The sequence below is a fragment of the Geotrypetes seraphini genome, chromosome 19 (assembly GCF_902459505.1).
Source record: "Geotrypetes seraphini chromosome 19, aGeoSer1.1, whole genome shotgun sequence".
Classification (NCBI taxonomy): Eukaryota; Metazoa; Chordata; class Amphibia; order Gymnophiona; family Dermophiidae; genus Geotrypetes; species Geotrypetes seraphini.
In genome coordinates, this window is record NC_047102.1 from 34,910,068 (window position 1) to 34,929,223 (window position 19,156).

The 19,156-nt window shown below is 42.8% G+C and overlaps 1 protein-coding gene across 5 annotated transcripts in view; it reads left to right on the forward strand.

Annotated features, from left to right (window-relative positions):
• LSP1 (lymphocyte specific protein 1) overlaps nt 1-19,156 on the forward strand; it is a 120,044-nt gene that overhangs the window by 52,288 nt on the left and 48,600 nt on the right. For 2 of the 5 annotated variants that reach the window (XM_033928717.1, XM_033928718.1), the window contains exon 2: nt 9,332-9,487. The exons of 2 other annotated variants lie outside the window; for them this stretch is intronic. In XM_033928717.1, coding sequence (XP_033784608.1) covers nt 9,332-9,487 — 156 coding nt within the window. Of the gene's footprint in view, nt 1-9,331; nt 9,488-16,716; nt 16,839-19,156 lie in introns of those variants that run through there. One more of the 5 variants, XM_033928721.1, reaches the window with a different exon arrangement.

Below are 19,156 nucleotides of genomic sequence, written 5' to 3' on the forward strand. Positions count from 1 at the left end.
TCAGTACACCCAGGTCCTTTTCTTGTTCACTCTTCCCCAGAGTTGCACCTGACATTGTATACTCGTATTCCTTATTCTTATTGCCTAAATGCATTACCTTGCATTTCTCCACGTTGAACTTCATCTGCCATTTCTCCGCCCATGTTTCTAACCGTTCCCAGATCATACCTCTCCCAGCCTAGGTTTTATGCAGTGGTACAGAAAGACAAAACATTGTGGACAAGAGAGACAGGTGGCTTGCAGCCTGGAGTCCCAAATTGGCAACTGGTAAATGCCAGAAGGACTGGCCCAGTTCTAGTCTGAATGGGCCTGTTGAATTGGCTCCTGGCCAGAATACAGCCTGGATTTGGGCCAGTGTGTTACAAATGCCAGGGCTGAAATTTTGTCTTGGAGGAAAATCAGTTTGGACATTTCCCGTAACGACATTCCCTTCTACACCCTCTCGCTGTAGCTGCAGTTCCTGAACTGTCTAGTTATCGTCTTCTCCTCACATTCTTTGGCCTTTTGAGAGCTTCGGTAACGGAATAGTGAGACAGTGAGATCATAGGGAAGGGAATTTAGTTACAAAGAGTGGAGGAGAAACGCAGCAAAGGGGCTGGAAACCGAAGACTCCTTCTGAAGGACAAAGAGCCCATGAAACACTGTCAGCGCTTAGTGACCCTGGAAAAGCAATCTGCTCTATACAAACAGGCTCTTGAGAAAATGCACCACACGCATCTGTCACTGATGCCCTGTAGACAAAGCCTGCACGTCATACAGGAAATACGAGAGTCGTGTTACATCACAGTTTAACTAATTGCATTGAAGTGTTTAATGAATTTGACAGGTTTTAAAGTTGTGAAAGATAATCTGTGGCTTGTTTTTTTACGAGTAGATTAAAAAAAGGGTTCTGTGTAATAGTACACAATTTATCAGTCATCTGTTCGCCCATAAGCTTTTAGGTAGCGAGCACAGCTGTATTTACTTGTGTGTCAGGACCCTTTAGTTTTTTTCCAGAGAGTGATAAATAGTTTTTGGGAGTTTCTGAACACATGGCGGAATTCACAACTTGTTTAGCCTGGCCATGACACTGGTATATATTAGCATTTATTATTCTTCACATCTGTTTTCCAGCATTTTCATGATAAATACTGATAACCCGCCTCCCCCCCCCCCCCATCTTCTGTCCTAAAGAGCTGAGACAGTTTATGCTGTGACCCTGCTAGAAGAAGCCTGTGTGGCTGGACTAGGGGTAAGATTATCGGGGAACTTGTATCTAGGGCAAGTTATCCTTTGGTGGATTTTTTTGTTGTTGTTGCTAAAAGATGCCCAGTTTTCCTAATATTTCCTCAAACCCCAAAATGAGGCGATTGCAGATATTAAGGTGCAAAAACTCTCAAAACCTAACCAAAATGGCTGACACATTTGGGTGGCTCTTGCAGGAACATTTTAGCCATAGGAATCTGGCAGAGATGAGGTTAAGTTCTGTGGACTGGAAATATTATAAGCTCCCTTACCGACAGGGCATTGATTGTTGACGCCAAGAAATACCATCATGATTAATATCAACAATAAAGTACCCCTACAGTTTGGTAGCCTGACACTCTGCCAGTCATAGTAAGACAAGGGTTTCCATGGAAACCAGAGCGTATGCAGGACTGTGACTTCAACAGGAAGAGATGGCTGACATTAGGCCTTTGATTCTCTGTGGCTTTATGCTTTGTATTTCCATGGTACTTAGGGGTGGGGAATGACGTACTGTAGATAGGGGCAGTGATGACCACGGAAGGTTATATCCCCAATTCAGCACCTGGAACCTCAGTTGCTGCGTTTCAGGAATGATGCCAGCTGCATAAGGATTCATAAAAACTAGAGGGCACTCAAAAAAATTAAAGGGAGATAGGTTCAGAACAAATGCTAAGAAGTTCTTCTTCACTCGGAGGATGGTGGACACCTGGAATGCGCTTCCAGAGGAGGTGGTAGAGCAGAGTACGATTTTGGGTTTCAAAATGGGATTGGACGAGTTCCTGAAAAAAAGGGGATTCAGGGGTACAATTAGAGGGTTACTATACAGTACAAAATGCTTTAGAGTAATAGATCACTTACAGGTCATTGACCTGGGGGGCCGCCGTGGGAGCGGACTGCTGGGCATGATGGACCTATGGTCTGACATGGCAGAGGCGATGCTTATGTTCTTATGTTCACTCAACACAGTTGATCCAGACCTGGGTTTACCCCATCGCATGCAGGGACTGGTAGTCTTGTTTTTCTTAGGGAATTCAATAGAAAAACAGAATTCCAAGTCCATACTGGGTCAGACCAATGGTCCATTTAGCCCAGTATCCTTTTTCCAACCGTGTAGGGTTACCATATGGCTCCAGAAAAAGGAGGACAAATTGAGACATCTGGGTTTTACTTCCACTGAAGGTAATGGAAATAAAACCCGGATGTCTCAATCTGTCTTCCTTTTCTGGAGCCTTATGATAACCCTACAAGAGTGGCCAATCCAGGTCATAAGTACCTTACCCCACCCCACCCCCAAGTATCTCAATATGGCTTTTTCCTCCAGAAACTTGTCCAACCCTTTTTTTAAATCCAGCGATGCTAACTGCTGTCACTACTAATAATCCCTTGCCTCCCTCCCTACCCTTCCCCTCTCCCCATGCAACAATTATTGGATCTTTTTGTAATTGTCACTGGTTTATGCCATATAATTGTTAACCAATTCTCCGCACCTACATTGTTTAAATCGCTCTGAACTGTTTTTCGATATGCTGTAACCTCGATGTAACTTTGCTATAACTAAGCTGTAACTTCGCTGTAAATGTACAGTCTCTTATCCTGTAAACCGCTCTGAACTGTTTTGTGGTATTGCGGTATAAAAAAATAAAGTTATTATTATTATTATTATTATTATTATTATTATTACATCCTCTGGCAGTGAATTCCAATCCAGAGCTTAACTATTTGATGAGTAAAAAGACAAAACATTTTCCCCTATTCGTTTTAAAAGTATTTCCATGTAACTTCACTGAGGGTATCTTAGTGTTCTACATCACTCAGGATTTTTAGACTTTAGTCATATCCCCCCATGCAATGGAGTAAACCCAGGAGTGGATCAACCTTGCCAAGTGATTATGGATCCAGTTGGCAACTCTATTTCCCAAGCTTATTTGTTACATGCTGTACTCCATGAAGACATTGAACTGCTTGTAGCAGAAATGCCAAGTCTTACTCATCAGGAGTGTGTCATACTCATTTGAAGGCTCTCATTCATTCGAGCCTCAGTGCTTTCAAAACGTTGATGCCCACAAAAAGAAAAAAAACAAGTAGCCTAATTGATAGGAAGAAATCTGAGCCCACCTTCCTGTGTACTTTTTCTCCCCCTGCCTCATCGCTTTTCCCCATACCTAGAAGTTGCCTTTGGTTTACCAGTTACACCCCCATTTCCAGTCACAGGCTTTTAGGATTGTAAAGCAGGCAGAAGTGCTAAAGCCATCTTGATTATTGCCATGCAGTTTATATAAGACTTCCCAAAAATACAACAGATAGATTACAAAAATGCTGATATAGTATGCTGTGTTTTGCACTTGCAAAGTATTGTGACATTTAAATTTTTCTAGATTTATATCCCAGATAGGGTTACCATATGGCTCCAGGAAAAGGAGGACGGATTAAGACATCTGGGTTTTACTTCTATTATTTTCAATGGAAGTACAGTATAATCTTGTTATAACAGACTCGCTTATAAAACGGAACCTCGCCTATAGCGGACGAGGTCTGCTGGTCCCGGCCGTGCGCCTTTATAAGCATACCGAAAATCATTGCATATAGCAGACTCGCATATAACGGACTTTCAGATATAACGGACAACCAATTTGGTCCCCAGAGCCGCTTTTAGCTGTAGTTTTCTTCGGCTGTAACGGACATGCAGGCTCCGCCTACAAGGCGCGTGGCGTGCCGGTGATATAGTATCAAAATGCAGCCCAGAAGAAAATGACAGAGTATTTTTCTTTCCAGTACAGTACCACAGAATGCTGTAGAATATCTTTTACTGTTCCGATTTTGCAATCATTTCGTGCTGTATCAATGTTTTGCTGAGTTTTGTTATTGGTGTTGCTGATATGCTTGTGCAGAGACTGTTGTTCATTCATTGAACGTTGTTTCGAGTTGACCTAAATAAAGTTTTATAAAAAAATTCAACTCTGGATATAATGGACTGTTTTTCCAGGTCCCTTGAAATCCATTATAACGAGATATACTGTAAAACCCAGATGTCTCAATCTGTCCTCCTTTTTCTGGAGCCATATGGTAACCGTAACCCCAGACACATTGAAGTAATCTCACTTTTTTGTGATGGTCCTCCCTTGACGTCTCTGTTGCTGTGCAACTTGGAAGTTCTCTTGGGGTTTCAATGTATGCAGTCACATACAGCATTATAGCACCAAAGGGAGGATGTAAAGAAAATCAAGAACACTATCCTACACTCAGCTAGTGAGCAATGTTGTAGTAAGGGGTGGGGTGAGGGAGCCGTCTTGGTAGGGGCACCGGCATCTCTCCACCTCCAAAGCCACGCTAGCGCCCTGTCTTCCCCGCCCCCGTGCCTCTTTATAATCTTTGCCAGCATGAGCAATTACTCTCTACTGCTCACGGTAGCCTGGCTCCCTTTGAAATCACTTCCAGGTCACAGGGCCAGGAAGTGACATCAGAGGGAAAACCAACACCAGCACGAGCAGCAGGACAGAAGGTGCAATCACCCTGGACACCTCCTACCCTCGCTACGCCAGTGCTAGTGAGCTCAACAGGGGTCACTCTTTATTAACCTCGCATACGAAATATGGAGTGCTAGGTGCAGAGGTGTCAATATTTTGATGATATTTTGTGGACAAGTACAGTCTGCTTTTTTTAAGTGAATTTGTTGAAGAGATTGAAGCCTTTGTTGTTGCAGTATGATTTCCGGAATGTTTTGCAAAACTGATTACTGTGACACAACTTATGACATCTTGACTTTCATTGCAACAATGTCTTGTAATCATGCACGACTGTTCAGGGTATTTGTTACTGGTTTCCTATTGTTTTTGTAAACTTAGAGGGGCATAATCAAAAGAAACGTCTAAGTCCGTTTGGTCCTAAGTCGCCCAAAGTCGGACATGGGAAAAGGTCCATTTTCGAAAAATACGTCCAGCATATTTTTTTTCCCCTGAAAATCGTCTAACTGTATGTCCAGCAGTCTGATTGTCCAGATCGTTAAGTCATTCATCTTTATACCCCATTTTTGACCAAAAATTCATCCAACTCAAAAACGCTTAGAAAGACCTTTTGGGCGTGGGAGGGGCCAGAAAAGTAAGGGACTGGCCACCCAGATGTGGCACCAGAGTAGCGGGGTACCTTATATGGCACTGCTGTAAACTTCACAAAAAGGGTCCCATATACACATCTCATGGTGAGCCCCCCAAACACCCCCAGAATCTATTAGAGCCATCTGTCTACCACCCCAATAGCCCTTATGGCTTCAGTAGCCACTTATATGGCAGTACAAAAGGGTTAGGGTTTTTATTGGGGGGGGGGCACATTTTTCACCATTAATGCAGTGATTAGAATGGCTTATGGGCCTTGGTCTTCCTCTACATGGTTCACTAACCCACCCCCAAGACCATGTAAGCCACCTCTGTGCAGCTCTATTAGGCTTTCCTATGCCAGGCTGTCAGGTGCTGATGTTCTGGAGGCAGATATGTAAAGTTGTTGTTATGATTTTTATGGTGGGGGGGGGTCGGTGATCACTGGGTCAGTGTGTGGGGGTCTGTACTTTGTGTCTGCAGTGGTTATCTGGTCACTTTGGATACCTTTTGTGAACTTAGACCTGGTTTTAGATGGCCTAAGTCACAACGTCCAAGTTCCATCTCGGCAGTGTTGTAAAACTTTCGGTTATACATGCAGTACGACTAAGTCTAGGACGGCCCATGTCCCGCCCAAACCCCGCCCTCGACACTCCTCCTAACACGCCCCTTTTAGCTCTGGTTGTTCAGCAGCACTATGAAGGCCTAAGTCGTTTTTAAATACGTCTAAAACCCGGTTCGATTATTGGCACTTGGACAACTTCCCTTTTGCCGACAAGTGCTGGACGGAGGTTTGTTGTTCGTCTTGCAGTGGGTCAGCGGGGTTCGCATGGGAGGGAGAGCTAAATGTTTCTTTTCAGAGGGGCCCCGGCTACAGGGAGAGAAGCGGTCTGCCCTAGGTGCTCCAAGGCCTGGCATCTTTAACTTCTTCAGGCTTCCTCTCTCCTGTTTCCATGAAGGCAGAACCCAACAGAGAAGAAGGCCCGAAGCCGGCAACAGCAGCAAATTGTGAATTCTGCTGCTGCCTGAAGAAGTTCTTGATGCCAGGCCTTGGAGTATCCGCTTAAGGGCTGAACTGCCAACTGAGGACGTGGTGACCGAAGAAGGAAAGGGAGCAGAGGGGGAGAGAATTGCTGTTCCCAACTGGAGGGAAAGGAAGGAATGAAAGGAGATGCCAGGGCTTGGAGGGAAGGGAGGGAGGAAGAGATGCCAGGTCATGGAGGGAAGAAAGGGAGGGAGGAAGGGATGTCGGGGCATGGGGGAAGAGAGGGAGGGAGATAAGCCAAGACATGGAGGGAAGGAGGAAGGTATGCCAGACCTAGAGAAAAGGAAGGAGGAGATGTCAGAGCATGGATGTGGAGGGAGAGGGAGAGATGAAAAGAAAGGAGAGAGATGCCAGGGACTCAGGGAAGGGAAAGAGACAGATGCCAGACCGTGGGGTGGGAAGAAAAAGAGAAGAGAGAGATGCCAGAGCATAGGGGAGGGGGTAGTGACAGAGAAAAATGGAGAGGTGGCAGAGCTGAAATGAATCGTGTACAAGTGAGAGAAGGGGCACGAGATAGACAGTTTATGGAAGGAGCATAGAAAGAAGGAAGATGCCATATGGAACGCGGAGAGGGCGGACAGTGGATGGCAGGGGCAGAGAGAGAGGGCAGACATGGAAGGGGCTGATGCTGCATGGAAGACAGAGAGAGGACAGATGCTGGCTAGAAAGAAGTGAGTGAAGATAAGATGATTAAAGCAGAAACGATAAGGTAGAAACATTTTTTTTGTCAATAAATAAGATTATTATTATGATATCTGGTTTTATTTAATGTTAGTAGCTAGTTTAAACCAACTCCTAAAAACATGCTTCTTGAAAAGAAATTTGGCTCTTAAAAAATCTTAATCGTTGTCCTGCTGATCTTTGGCTCTTTTGACTGAGTTTGCCTACCACTGAGATCGACTAGCTTTGAACCTAATATTCCTAGATGAAGACAATTCCAACCACTCTTAACCTGATAACACATAATCTGAAAGGGGAAGGGGAGGGAGGAGGCTCGAGGGAAGAAATTGAGCATCCTGTTATCAGCCCTTCAGGAATGCAACAGTCTTGTCTTCCCCACTATCAGCCCCAAGGAGCCGAAGAAATTCTGGTGGCAGAGCTTCTTTTCAGCAATTATGTAGGAGGCAGTGGAGAAGCTGCTTGCTTTTGCTGTAGGGGAGGAAAAAGAGGGTAAAGCTAGAAGTCACGACAGTCAATTGATGGATCACTCTGGGGACCTCCTCCACATTCCTGAACTAGGTCTTTAATAAAACGTTGATTAAAGAATAACACCACAATCTTCTTAAAATACAGAGGAAAATATAACTGTAGGAACTTTTCTCTTCTAACCCTAGGTTTATGGGGCAGTCAAGCAGATTTGCAGATGGTTTCAGTACTGTGAGATTATTCAGAATATCAGTTTGCATCTTGGTCTTGCGTAGTGGTTAAAGCTACAGCCTCAGCACCCTGAGGTTGTGGGTTCAAACCCACGCTGCTCCTTGCGATCCTGGCAAGTCCCTTAATCCCCCCTCCATTGCCCCAGGGACATTAGATAGAGTGTGAGTCCACTGGGACAGACAGGGAAAAATGCTTGAGTATCTGAATAAATTCATGTAAACCGTTCTGAGCTCCCCTGGGAGAACGGCAGAGAAAATTGAATCAATAAAAAAATAAAATAGATTACGAGGCCTTTTTGACTTAATAGCCTTGTATTTTTCCTTGTTTTTATAATACAGTAGTTTGCATGGTACTGTGCTGTTATCCCTCCATCTGCTGTTAAAAATCCCCGTTGCCGAGTTCTTGCAGTATTCGTGCTTTCGCTGTATGAATGGGAGGCCTACTGGGGGTTTGGAGAAGTCACAGCCCTCAACTGGTTGATTCGTTTTTCTGGTGTAAATGGGAGTGGCCACTTTCCAAAAACTGCAATATTTCCGAACAAATATCAAACAAAACATAAAATGGGAAATCTGAATTCTGTAGATGTAAGTGGCAACCAAATTACTGGAATACATTTAAGGGAAAGGGATTGCATACTGCTACTCTCAAAGTGGTTTACATACAGGTACTTCAAGCATTTTCCTTATCTGTCTTGGTGGGCTCATAATCTATCTGGGGAAGTGGAGGATTAAGTGACTTGCCCAGGGTCGCAAGGAGCAGTGTGGGGTTTGAACCCATAACCTCAGGGTGGTAAGACTGTAGCTCTAACCACTACCCCACACTCTCCTCCAAAAAGGGGGTCTCAAACTAGTCGGTCAGGTTTTCAGGTTACCTACAATGAATATGCATGTGATAAATTTTAATGCATTACCTCCATTGTATGCAAATCGATCTCATGCATATTCATTGTAGGTAGCCTGAAAACCTGACTGGCTGGCTGGGTGTGTCCTAAAGACTGGCTTGAGAACTCCTGGACTAAAGTTTTCTGCATAGGGAGCTTTCTCTGCCCTGCTGGGTTTTAAACGTCAAACACAGAACTCCACATTATGACCATATTTAAATCTAGGCCGAGAGCCTATTTTTTGAGGGTTACCAAATGGCTTCCGAAAAAGGAGGACGGATTGAGACATCCAGGTTTTAAAGTAGAGCCCAGATGTCTCTTATCTGTCCTCCTTCGTTCCATTGCTTTCAGTAGAAGTAAAACCCAGATGTCTCAATCCGTTTTCCTTTTTCTGGAGCCATATGGTAACCCTACTCTTAACTCCTAACTCCTATTCACTCTTCAGTGCCTGTGTCTGTTTGAATCCCTTGTTTATCCTGTTTGTCCGTCTTGGTCAGATTGTAAACTCGGGACTGTCCCACACGGGTTCAGTGTATAGTGCTGCATATGTCTATTAGCGCTATAGAAATGGTAACTTGGATCTTGCAACTTGACTGATTAAGATGTTATCAATGGAGCACTCTCTCTTAATGGGGTTTTGAACTCCAGTTAATGGAGGATATTGCTATGGCAACAGATTTCCGTTATTAACACAGTTTCCATGTTGACTGGCAGATTGACAACCCAATGGAGCATTGAGGATGAGGAAGAAGCAGCACGTGAGCGCCGTCGTAGGGAACGTGAGAAACAGCTTCAGTCCCAGGGTGAAGGTGAAGTGTCTGGTACCAATCTGTCCGAAGAGGCTGACATCCCTTCAGGAGAGGACAAGCAGTAAGGAGTGCTCCAATATATATCTCATAAGCAGCCACGGCCACTTTGTATAATTCTCGTTCCCCACTCCATTGTCAAAAAGGCAGCACCTCCAACACATTCCTGACCAGTACAATTAGAGTGGTAGAGTATTGGGAAGTTGGGACCAGTGTTGCAATTAACCAAATTCCTGGGGAAGCAATGCTTCCTCCCATCACTATCACCGCTCCATCCCCAAGGTACTGGTTCAGTTTTATTTAGAAAACAGTGTGGAAATAAAGGCCAATCAACATGAAATAAATGATAGGTGATACCCTTTAATTGAACCAACTTTATACATTTCTTGACCTGAGAAGCGGGATGTTGACTCCACAAAATGTATTCTTAGCTCAATAGGGCGGCGTCTTAAAATTCTGTTTTGCTTCTTCAACTATATTTCTGCATGTTCAACTGGACTAACACAGCAGCCCACGCGACTTTATCGAGCAAATAGTGAACTTTAATTTGTAGGAGTTGAAATACAGACTTCAGGGTGGCTGCCAAGTTTGGGAGGGATGGTGATTAGGGAGGATCAGTGAGTGGAACCTTTCGCTGAAAAGACGGGGGTTAACTGGGTGGGAAAAGCTCCTGCCCGGTTAACTCCTGCTGAATTACTCCTCACATGATATCCAATGGCACTTAACTGGACAATGCTAATGTCTCGCCCCCATGGTGTTGCAAGAATTCTCCACCAATAAAATATATTGTACTTAAAGAGAAGGCTAATATATTTCATATTAAATATAAATGTTAATTTGGGGAATGCACTATGTGTTTAAAACTTAGGGCTCCTTTTACAGAGGTGTGCTAGCGTTTTTAGTGCGATCTAGCCGAAAAATTACCACCTGCTTAAAAGGAGGCGGTACGCTTAGCGCGTGCTAAAACCGCTAGCGCACCTTTGTGAAAGGGTCCTTAGCTTTGTGTAATATATTTTTTCTTTATCTTAATTGTTTGTTCGGGTACTTTGCTAGATTGTGAACCTTTGGGACAGATAGGGAAGTTTTAAGTACCTGTATTTTATTTTAACCGCTTAGATCTATAATATGCTTAAGCGGTATATCAAATAATAAACAAACATATTTAAGAACAGATTCTGAAAGCATTTAAAGACAGACAAATTGTATTTTTCCAGAGCAGAATTTATTTATAAGGTTAGGTAGGCAATGCAATAAATTTTAGTTACAATTTAGGGATCTTTGAACAAGGGAAATGTGCCACAAGATAAAATATTGTTATAGAAACGGAATGATTAAGCTGGATTAAACCTAACTCAGTATGATGCGGGCCTTGCTGGTAGAACAGTTCTTCAAGAGCACATGGCAGAGCACACGGTATGTTGAATGTCCAGCAATGATCCCAAGAGAGAAAGCATAGGTGAATTTCACTGTTTATGGACTATGGGGACTTGAAGTCTGGTAGGCAGAAACCCATGAGAAATGTCCAATCCCAAATCAGGATTTCAGTTCAACCTTTTTCTCTTTCTGGATGCATGAGGTCATCTGGTTTGCCTTTTGGCTGGGCAGTGCCTTGATTGAAGTTTAATAGTGTCTTTGGAAAGTTTCAGGTCTTGCTATTATCTTCTATTTATCATTTGTAAATCATTCCCTGTTTAATTAATTGCTGTAAACCTTATACAAAGTTAAAACTTTAGTTTAGTTTTAGTTTAGTCTTTTTGTCCTATCTTAGTTTTGAATGGCTTAAGTTGAATAGTTAAATATTTTGTTCTGCTCCAGCCTTTGTTTGCTGTCCTTATCTATCTTTTTCTAACCATATTGTTTTCAGTTCTTTCCTCTTTCACTTTGTCTATCTTCTCCTAACCTGCTTGGGCTTCCTATCCATTCTCTTGGTGTCTCTTCTATTCATTTCTCCCTCTCTATAATAGCAATCCATCGCCCCTCCCAGCATCTTTTCTTTCTGTCTTTGCCTCATCAGCACTTTTTCAACTCTTCTCTCTTTTCTAGGTTTCCTTGTCTGGTACCCTAAGGCTCCTGTAGCTTTCCACGTTCACCTATTTATATCAGTATAGCGGGTTATTGCAAGAAAGGGGGAGAAACACTACAGACAGCAGTGAACCTGGAAAGGCCTATAATGGGTGGAGGAAGAGATCCTTTTCTTTCCCTGCAGTTCTCTCCCTACTGTCTTCTCTGTTCTGGCTTCAAAGTTGTGCTGCAGTGATTTCTCTGCCATTGGGTTTGATAGGGCTGGCCTAACCATGAGGCAGACTAGGAAGATGCTTAGGGCTGCAGCTTCCGGTGGGTGGCAAAGGACCTCAGCAGTCAATTCAAAGCAATAGATCCTGACAGCCACATTATCTGATTTGCTCATCAATGCACACCTTGTTTTACCTGAAGGGAGGGCGAGCATAATTTGTTCCAGAAGCATGCTCGTAATCCAAAGCGCTTGTATATCAAAGCAAATTTCTCCATAGGAAATAATGGAAACTCGGACGATTCGTTTCACATCCCAAAAACTTTACTGGAGAATACAGTACTGCACGTACTTGTATTGCAAGATCTCACTCGTTTCGAACAGTCACATCACTATGGATGAATTGGGCGTGATGCTTTTATTATGTTCACCTGCGCTCAGCGTGAGATATGCATATGTTGTGCATGCTTGAACTGCGGGTGCATGTATTATGTTCATCCGTGACCCGACGCGCATATATTGTGCGTATTTGATGTGATGCACGTATAAGTGCTCGTACTGCAAGACAACGCTTGTTTATCGAGTTAAAATTTGAGAAAATGTTTTGCTCGTCTTGCAAAAGACTCGTAAACCACGTTACTCGCTATCCAAGGTTTGACTGTGGTTGAGGGGGAAGTTACCAAGGTGCACAAAAGGTAAGCTTTTACTGCACCTTACTTTACCACAGAGGTCGGCAATCTCTGTGATAGCAACAATATCCAGGTCTGCCTCTAACATCAGGGCTTGCAGATCATGAACTTTGTTGCTTGGACTGTGAGCGTTTGTGGTCATTGCTTTCCAGCTATCTTTCAGTGGTAAACTCATTTTTTGTATAGGTTTATGTTTAGTTTCACTTCCTGTTACATTGCCAAGAAGTGAGTTGCTAATATTATTTACGTTGCTATCTTTACTACCATCACATCTTGTCTTTATAGAAGTTAGAGGAACGGTCTAATATCTGGCAACTAAAATTCAATGCAAAGAAGTGCAGAGTAATGCATTTGGAGATTAGAAATCGGAAGGAGCCGTTTGTGTTGGGAGGTGAGAGGTTGATACGCACAGATGGGGAGAGGGATCTTGGGGTGATAGTGTCTGAAGAACTAAAGGCAAAGAAACAGTGTGACAAGGTGTGGCTGTTGCCAGAAGGATGCTAGACTGTATAGAGAGAGGTGTAACCAGTAGAAGAGAAAAGGTGTCGATGCCCCTGTACAGGTCATTGGTGAGGCCCCACTTGGAGTATTGCATTCAGTTTTGGAGACCGTATCTGGCAAAGGACATAAGAAGACTTGAAGCGGTCCAGAGAAAGGCGACGAAAATGGTAGGAGGTTTGCGGCAAAAGACGTATGAGGAGAGACTGGAAGTCCTGACTATGTATACCCTAGAGGAAAGGAGGGACAGGGGAGATATGATTCAGACATTCAAATACTTGAAAGGTATTAACGTAGAACAAAATCTTTTCCAGAGAAAGGAAAATGGTAAAACCAAAGGACATAATTTGAGGTTGAGGGGTGGTAGACTCAAGAATAATGTTAGGAAATTCTTCTTTATGGAGAGGGTGGTGGATGCCTGGAACTCCTCTCATATGATGGTTAGGGCTCTTCAGCTTGGAAAAGAGACGGCTGAGGAGAGATAGAATTGAAGTCTACAAAATCCTGAGTGGAATAGAACGGGTACAAGTGGATCGATTTTTCACTCTGTCAAAAATTACAAAGACTAGGGGGACACTCAATGAAGTTACAGGGAAATACTTTTAAAACCAATAGGAGGAATAGTTAAGCTCTGGAACACATTGCCAGAGGTTATAATAAGAGCGGATAGCGTAGCTGGTTTTAAGAAAGGTTTGGACAAATTCCTGGGAGGAAAAGTCCATAATCTGTTATTGAGAAAGACATGGGGGAAGCCACTGCTTGCCCTGGATCGGTAGCATGGAATATTGCTACTCCTTGGGTTTTGGCCAGGCACTAGTGACCTGGATTGGCCACCGTGAGAACGGGCTACTGGGCTTGATGGACCATTGGGCTGACCCAGTAAGGCTGTTCTTATGTTCTTATTTGAATTGCATGGAGTTGTTTAATTTATAGATCTTTTTTTTTTTTTAAGTTCAATCCTCTCTGACATTTCCCACTTGACATAAAGCAGCCATTGATATTTACCTGAACTTTTTCTCTGTTGTGGAGTTAATTCATAGTTTATGTGTCCTAAGACTTCTGCCTCTTCCTTCCTTTCCGAACATTGACTCATTAATATTTAAATCTAAACACAGCATCTGTTTGCTAAAAGCCGTCTTCGACTTGTGGTCAGTTGAGCAGAGGCTGAGCTGCTGCAGAAATGCGTGCGTGCAGCTTGCATACTGAGCATTTGGCAGGTAACGGACATTTGCAGAAATGTTTTCAGCAATAGACTTTGGGTATCCCGGTGTCCTGCTCTATGGAGTGCAGCCAGTCCAGATCTGTTTATGCAAGACCTGGATAAACAGTCGTTTGCAATGTGGCTGTATACCTAAAAAATAAATTTGACTGAATATCATATATGACATAGTTGGACAACTCTGGGATGTTTAAAGAGAGGTGCAGATGGTGGTCTAACTAATCATGACGCTGCATCCTTCGTTCTGGATCTTCTCCCCTTCTCTCTGCCACTTCCACCTAACCCATCTAGCCTTTTCTCTGTCTCCCCCTCAGTTTCCTCTCTGCTTAGCCCTTGCCCTTCTGTTTCTCACAAACAGTACCTCCCTATCTCCCGTGACCCTTTAAATCATCTCCATCTCCTACTGTGTTTCTTGGCATATTCTCTTTTCCATCCCAAGGTTCTTTTTCTTATGTGCCCAGAGGATCATCATCATCCTCTCATGTCGTTTTTGGTTCTTTCCCTAAGCATTTTTCTCTATTTCTTCACTCCTCCACTTCATTCCCACCCCCTCACCTCCTTTTATATAGCTGTGCTAGAGGTTTTTAGCATGGGATGGCGAGGTAAATGCTCAAGACACTCAGAGGTAGGGTTACCATATTTTTCTCCGGGAAACCCCAGACATATGACCCCGCCCTGTTCTGTCCCAGCCCTGCCAAGTTCTGCCTCCATCCCCGCCCTCACAAAGCCTCCTCTCTTCTTCCGGATGAGCTCCAGTCGTGTCTGGAGGTCTAGAATGGAGCGGGGTTGGGGTGGCTGGGTTTTTTCAGATGTCTGGTAACCGTACTCATAGGAGCATTTACTGTATTGGCCTGCGGTAAAAAATAAAACCTCTAGCTCAGCTTGATAAAAGGGGCTGTAAGTTTTTGTCCACCTCCCTCTTTTTCCTAATCAAATTCAATTTTTAATCTAGATTCCCCTCCATCCACCTTTCTGCCTTTGATTTGGAGTTTGAATTTGGAACTTAATCCCTTATCATTTCTGAAGGAAATATATGTATTATACTTTGAGGAACAGTGTTAAAAGTAATCTCTTCCCTCATCCCAATACGATTGGGTGGACAGCAGGCTAACAACCAAGGAAGTCAGGGTTCAAATCTCAATGAAGATTTAGATGGTAAACCTTCAGGGACAGGGAAATTCCTACTGTACCTAAATCCAAATCCCCATCCTCTATTGCAGCTTTTTGCTCTTGTCCTTTTCTCTGTATAACCACAAGTCTCTGCCCTTATCTTTATGTTTACCATGTACCAACATTTATAAAGTAGTAGATAAGTGCTAACTTATGTTCAATTTTAAATTTCAGTTGTACTGTTCTTTCATTAACAATGATTTACTATCCTAGATTTTCTCCATAATTTTTTGATTGCAATTTCTTTCTTCTTTTCTATTTCTCTCTAGTACGGTATTCCGTTTCAAGCTCCGTATGCCCATTCTCAAGGTTGCCAATCCAGATCCCTACCTGGCCAAAACCCAAGGAGTAGCAATGCTCCATGCTACCAATCCAGGGCAAGCAGTGGCTTGCCCCATGTTTTTCTCAATTATAGACTATGGGCTTTTCCTCCCAGGAACTTGTCCAAACATTTCTTAAAACCAGCTATGCTATCTGCTCTTACCACAACCTCCGGCTTAACTTTTCTCTGAGTGAAAAAAAATTTCCTCCTAGTGGTTTTAAAAATATTTCCCTGTAACTTCATTGAGCGTCCCCCTAGTCTTTGTAGTTTTTGACAGAGTGAAAAAAATTGATCCACTTGTACCCGTTCTACTCCATTCAGACAGAAGGATCACATCTAACATAAGATCATATGAGTTGTCATACTGGACCAGACCAAAGGTCCATCAAGCCAGCTCTGTAAAACTGGAAATTCTATGTTGAATTCCAGAGAGGGCTCATCATTGAATTTCTGGGTATAACGTCAGAATACTGGGCGTGATGAATCTTTGGTCTGTTCCAATATAGCAACTCTTATGTTCTTATGAGTTCACAAAGAAGGTAGGAGAGAGGGTGACAAAGTCCTACCTATGCTTTTGCTCTCACGACTCCTGAATGAATGAAATGTATTTTGAGGGGCCGTATTTACTTCCTCCTGGTGCTCTGTGACATCGGGACACTTCTGCTTGTATGCACGGACTTGTTGACAGATCTGGGCTATGTGCACATAGTCATGCTACAGTAAACCCCTGTACCACCATGGGACTCAGCTATTTAGCAGCGAGGGAGCTGCCAGCTCTTCTGTTTAAGAATTTTTTTTAATTGGTAGAGAAGACTGAGCCAGAAAATTGTTTTGATTTACACAGTGTTGGCTTGAAAAGTAAAAATCTTGCATCCTTTCATAATACGTACTGTAATGCATAAAACATACAGTTCTCTTTAGCAGCAATGAAATAATGCCTTCTTAGCTGGCAGCTTTTATTATTTACACAGCATAACTGTCTTGAAAACAGCAGAGTACATAAACAGTTAATATGGGCCATCCATAAGATTACCAATTTACAGACTACACAAATTCACCTGTTGAGTTTCCAGCTCTTCGAGTCCAGCCTTTCTGCAGAGTTAACCTTCTTACGTACGACCCAAGCCAATAGACCAGTGTCTCGCAAACTTTCTGGCCGGCGGCACACTAAATCCAGTGTCCCGGCCGGAAGGCACCTGGAAGTGCGTGGAGACCCATTTGGCCGCGACCCACTTTAGTGGAGGGATCCGATGGGATTTAAAAAAATCTATGTGAATTACGATTAGGGTAGGTGTAAGGTCAGAGTCATTGTTGCCGTGGTGTTTGATAACCTGTGAATAACACAGCTTATACGTGAGTAGCTATACATGAGTTATGCTGTTTTTATTATTTACAGGTGTTTTAGTCCTATAGCTCTATCTCTCTTCCCTCCTTCCTATCTTATGACTATGTGATAAGCATGAGATTTTGGTTCCAGATTTCTTGATATTTTAATGCTCTACTGATAGGGAGAAAATCACTAGTATTCTGTGATGAAAAATAATATTATTCTTTATTGAATCACAGCTCTTTTTTATTTAAATTTTTATCAGGTTTACATATAAAAAGCAGATGCTTATCCACTATCAAAAATAGATTCAGTTTCTAATAACGCTGCAACAAGTCACGTGTTTAGATGGAAAAACACATAAGCGTCTGCTTTTTATATGTAAACCTGATAAAAATTTAAATAAAAAAAAGAGCTGTGATTCAATAAAGAATAATGCTCTAATGAGGGCCATTTTTCCCTTTTTTTCTGTTTCTTCACTGAGTTGCATTACCCAAGGCAAATATTTTGGATGGTTACAGTAGAAAATTCGTAAGGTCTTCTTGTAACTTAAGAACATATGAATTGCCTATGGGGTGAGCCCAAAGATCTATCAAGTCCAGTATCCTATTTTCCACTAGTAGACGATCCAGATCACAAGTACCTGGAAGGATTCCAAAAATTAGATTCAATTTGCTACTTTCCCCAGGCGTAAGCAGTGGGTTTCCCTCAGGTCTACCACAATTACAGATCAGATTTACCACCTACTTCATGTCAGTTTGGCAGCTAATTCTGTTCTGATTTTGCTCCACTGTATTTATGGATTTTTAGTTCCACCTTTACTAAAGAAATTTGAATTGAAAGTTCATAAATTCAGTAGGACGAAGCCAGAACTGGCTCATCTAATCAGGTTCACCTGCATCAGATGACGGCTTTAAAAGTTAGGAGTTTATCTGTCACAAAATCCCGTTCCAATGCTTTGTAATAATGGGACTCTTTCCTCTCTATTTCTATCGTGGGATCTCTCGGAGAGAGAAAGAGAGAATGGTTACTGTGGATGAGCAGACTAGATGGACCATTTGGCCTTTATCTGCCATAATGTACATGAAGAAGGACATTGTACTACTTGAAAGGGTCCAGAGAAGAGCGACTAAAATGGTTAAGGGGATGGAGGAGTTGCCGTACAGTGAGAGATTGGAGAAACTGGGCCTCTTCTCCCTTGAAAAGAGGAGACTGAGAGGGGACATGATCGAAACATTCTAGATAATGAAGGGAATAGACTTAGTAGATAAAGACTGGTTGTTCACCTTCTCCAAGGTACAGAGAATGAGAGGGCATTCACTAAAGTTAAAGGGGAAAGATTCCGTACAAACGTAAGGGAAGTTCTTCTTCACCCAGAGAGTGGTAGAAAATTGGAACGTTCTTCCGGAGGCTGTTATAGGGAAAAACACCCTCTAGGGATTCAAGACAAAGACAAGTTCCTGCTGAACCAGAACGTACGCAGGTAAGGCTAGTCTCAGTTAGGGCACTGGTCTTTAACCTAAGTGCCACTGCGTGAGTGGACTGCTGGGCACGATGGACCACTGGTTTGACCCAGCAGCGGCAATTCTTATGTTCTTATATTTCTATGTTTAAAATGCAATGGAAAGGCATTTATGAAAATCAGGACTGGATCAAGAAAGTAGAAATCAATATCCTTAATTGAGAATAGTAGCCGGGGGGCTTGCACCATCTCACTGAAGTCCTCTTTCATCAGCAGCGGTGCTTCTTCAGCTGTCCCCTGACTTACAGACTTGTAATGTCATTTTCTCTTGACAAGGTAGGACTGAAAGCCCATCAATGTTGGATCAACCTCTTAGGGTTGATGTGAGTCAAATGGCCTGGGTCCGTTGTATTCTAAAATAAGGTTTATTGGGCTAGCACTGCCACAGTCCATGATGGGCGTTGCAGGAAAGGTTAGGTTGACAAGTTCATAGTAAACAGATGAGCTACATTTCATTCTTTAGCAACTAAAAGTTTTGAAAAAGAGGCGAAAAGTTAGGGCAGCTTGGCCGATCCTTCAGGTCTGGAGCTAGGGTAAGGGGTGGGCAACGAGGGTTGCAATCCAGTCGGGTTTTCAGGATTTCCCCAATGAATATGCATGAGATACTGTAAATTTGCATAGTAAAGAGTTAGTCTGTGCCAATATTTTTCATGCGTATTCAGTGTTAATATTCTGAAAATCTGACTTTTTGGGTATGTATCAAATGCTTGGTTGAGAACCCCTGTTATGAGTGGAAGCATTCGTTTTTCAGTGACA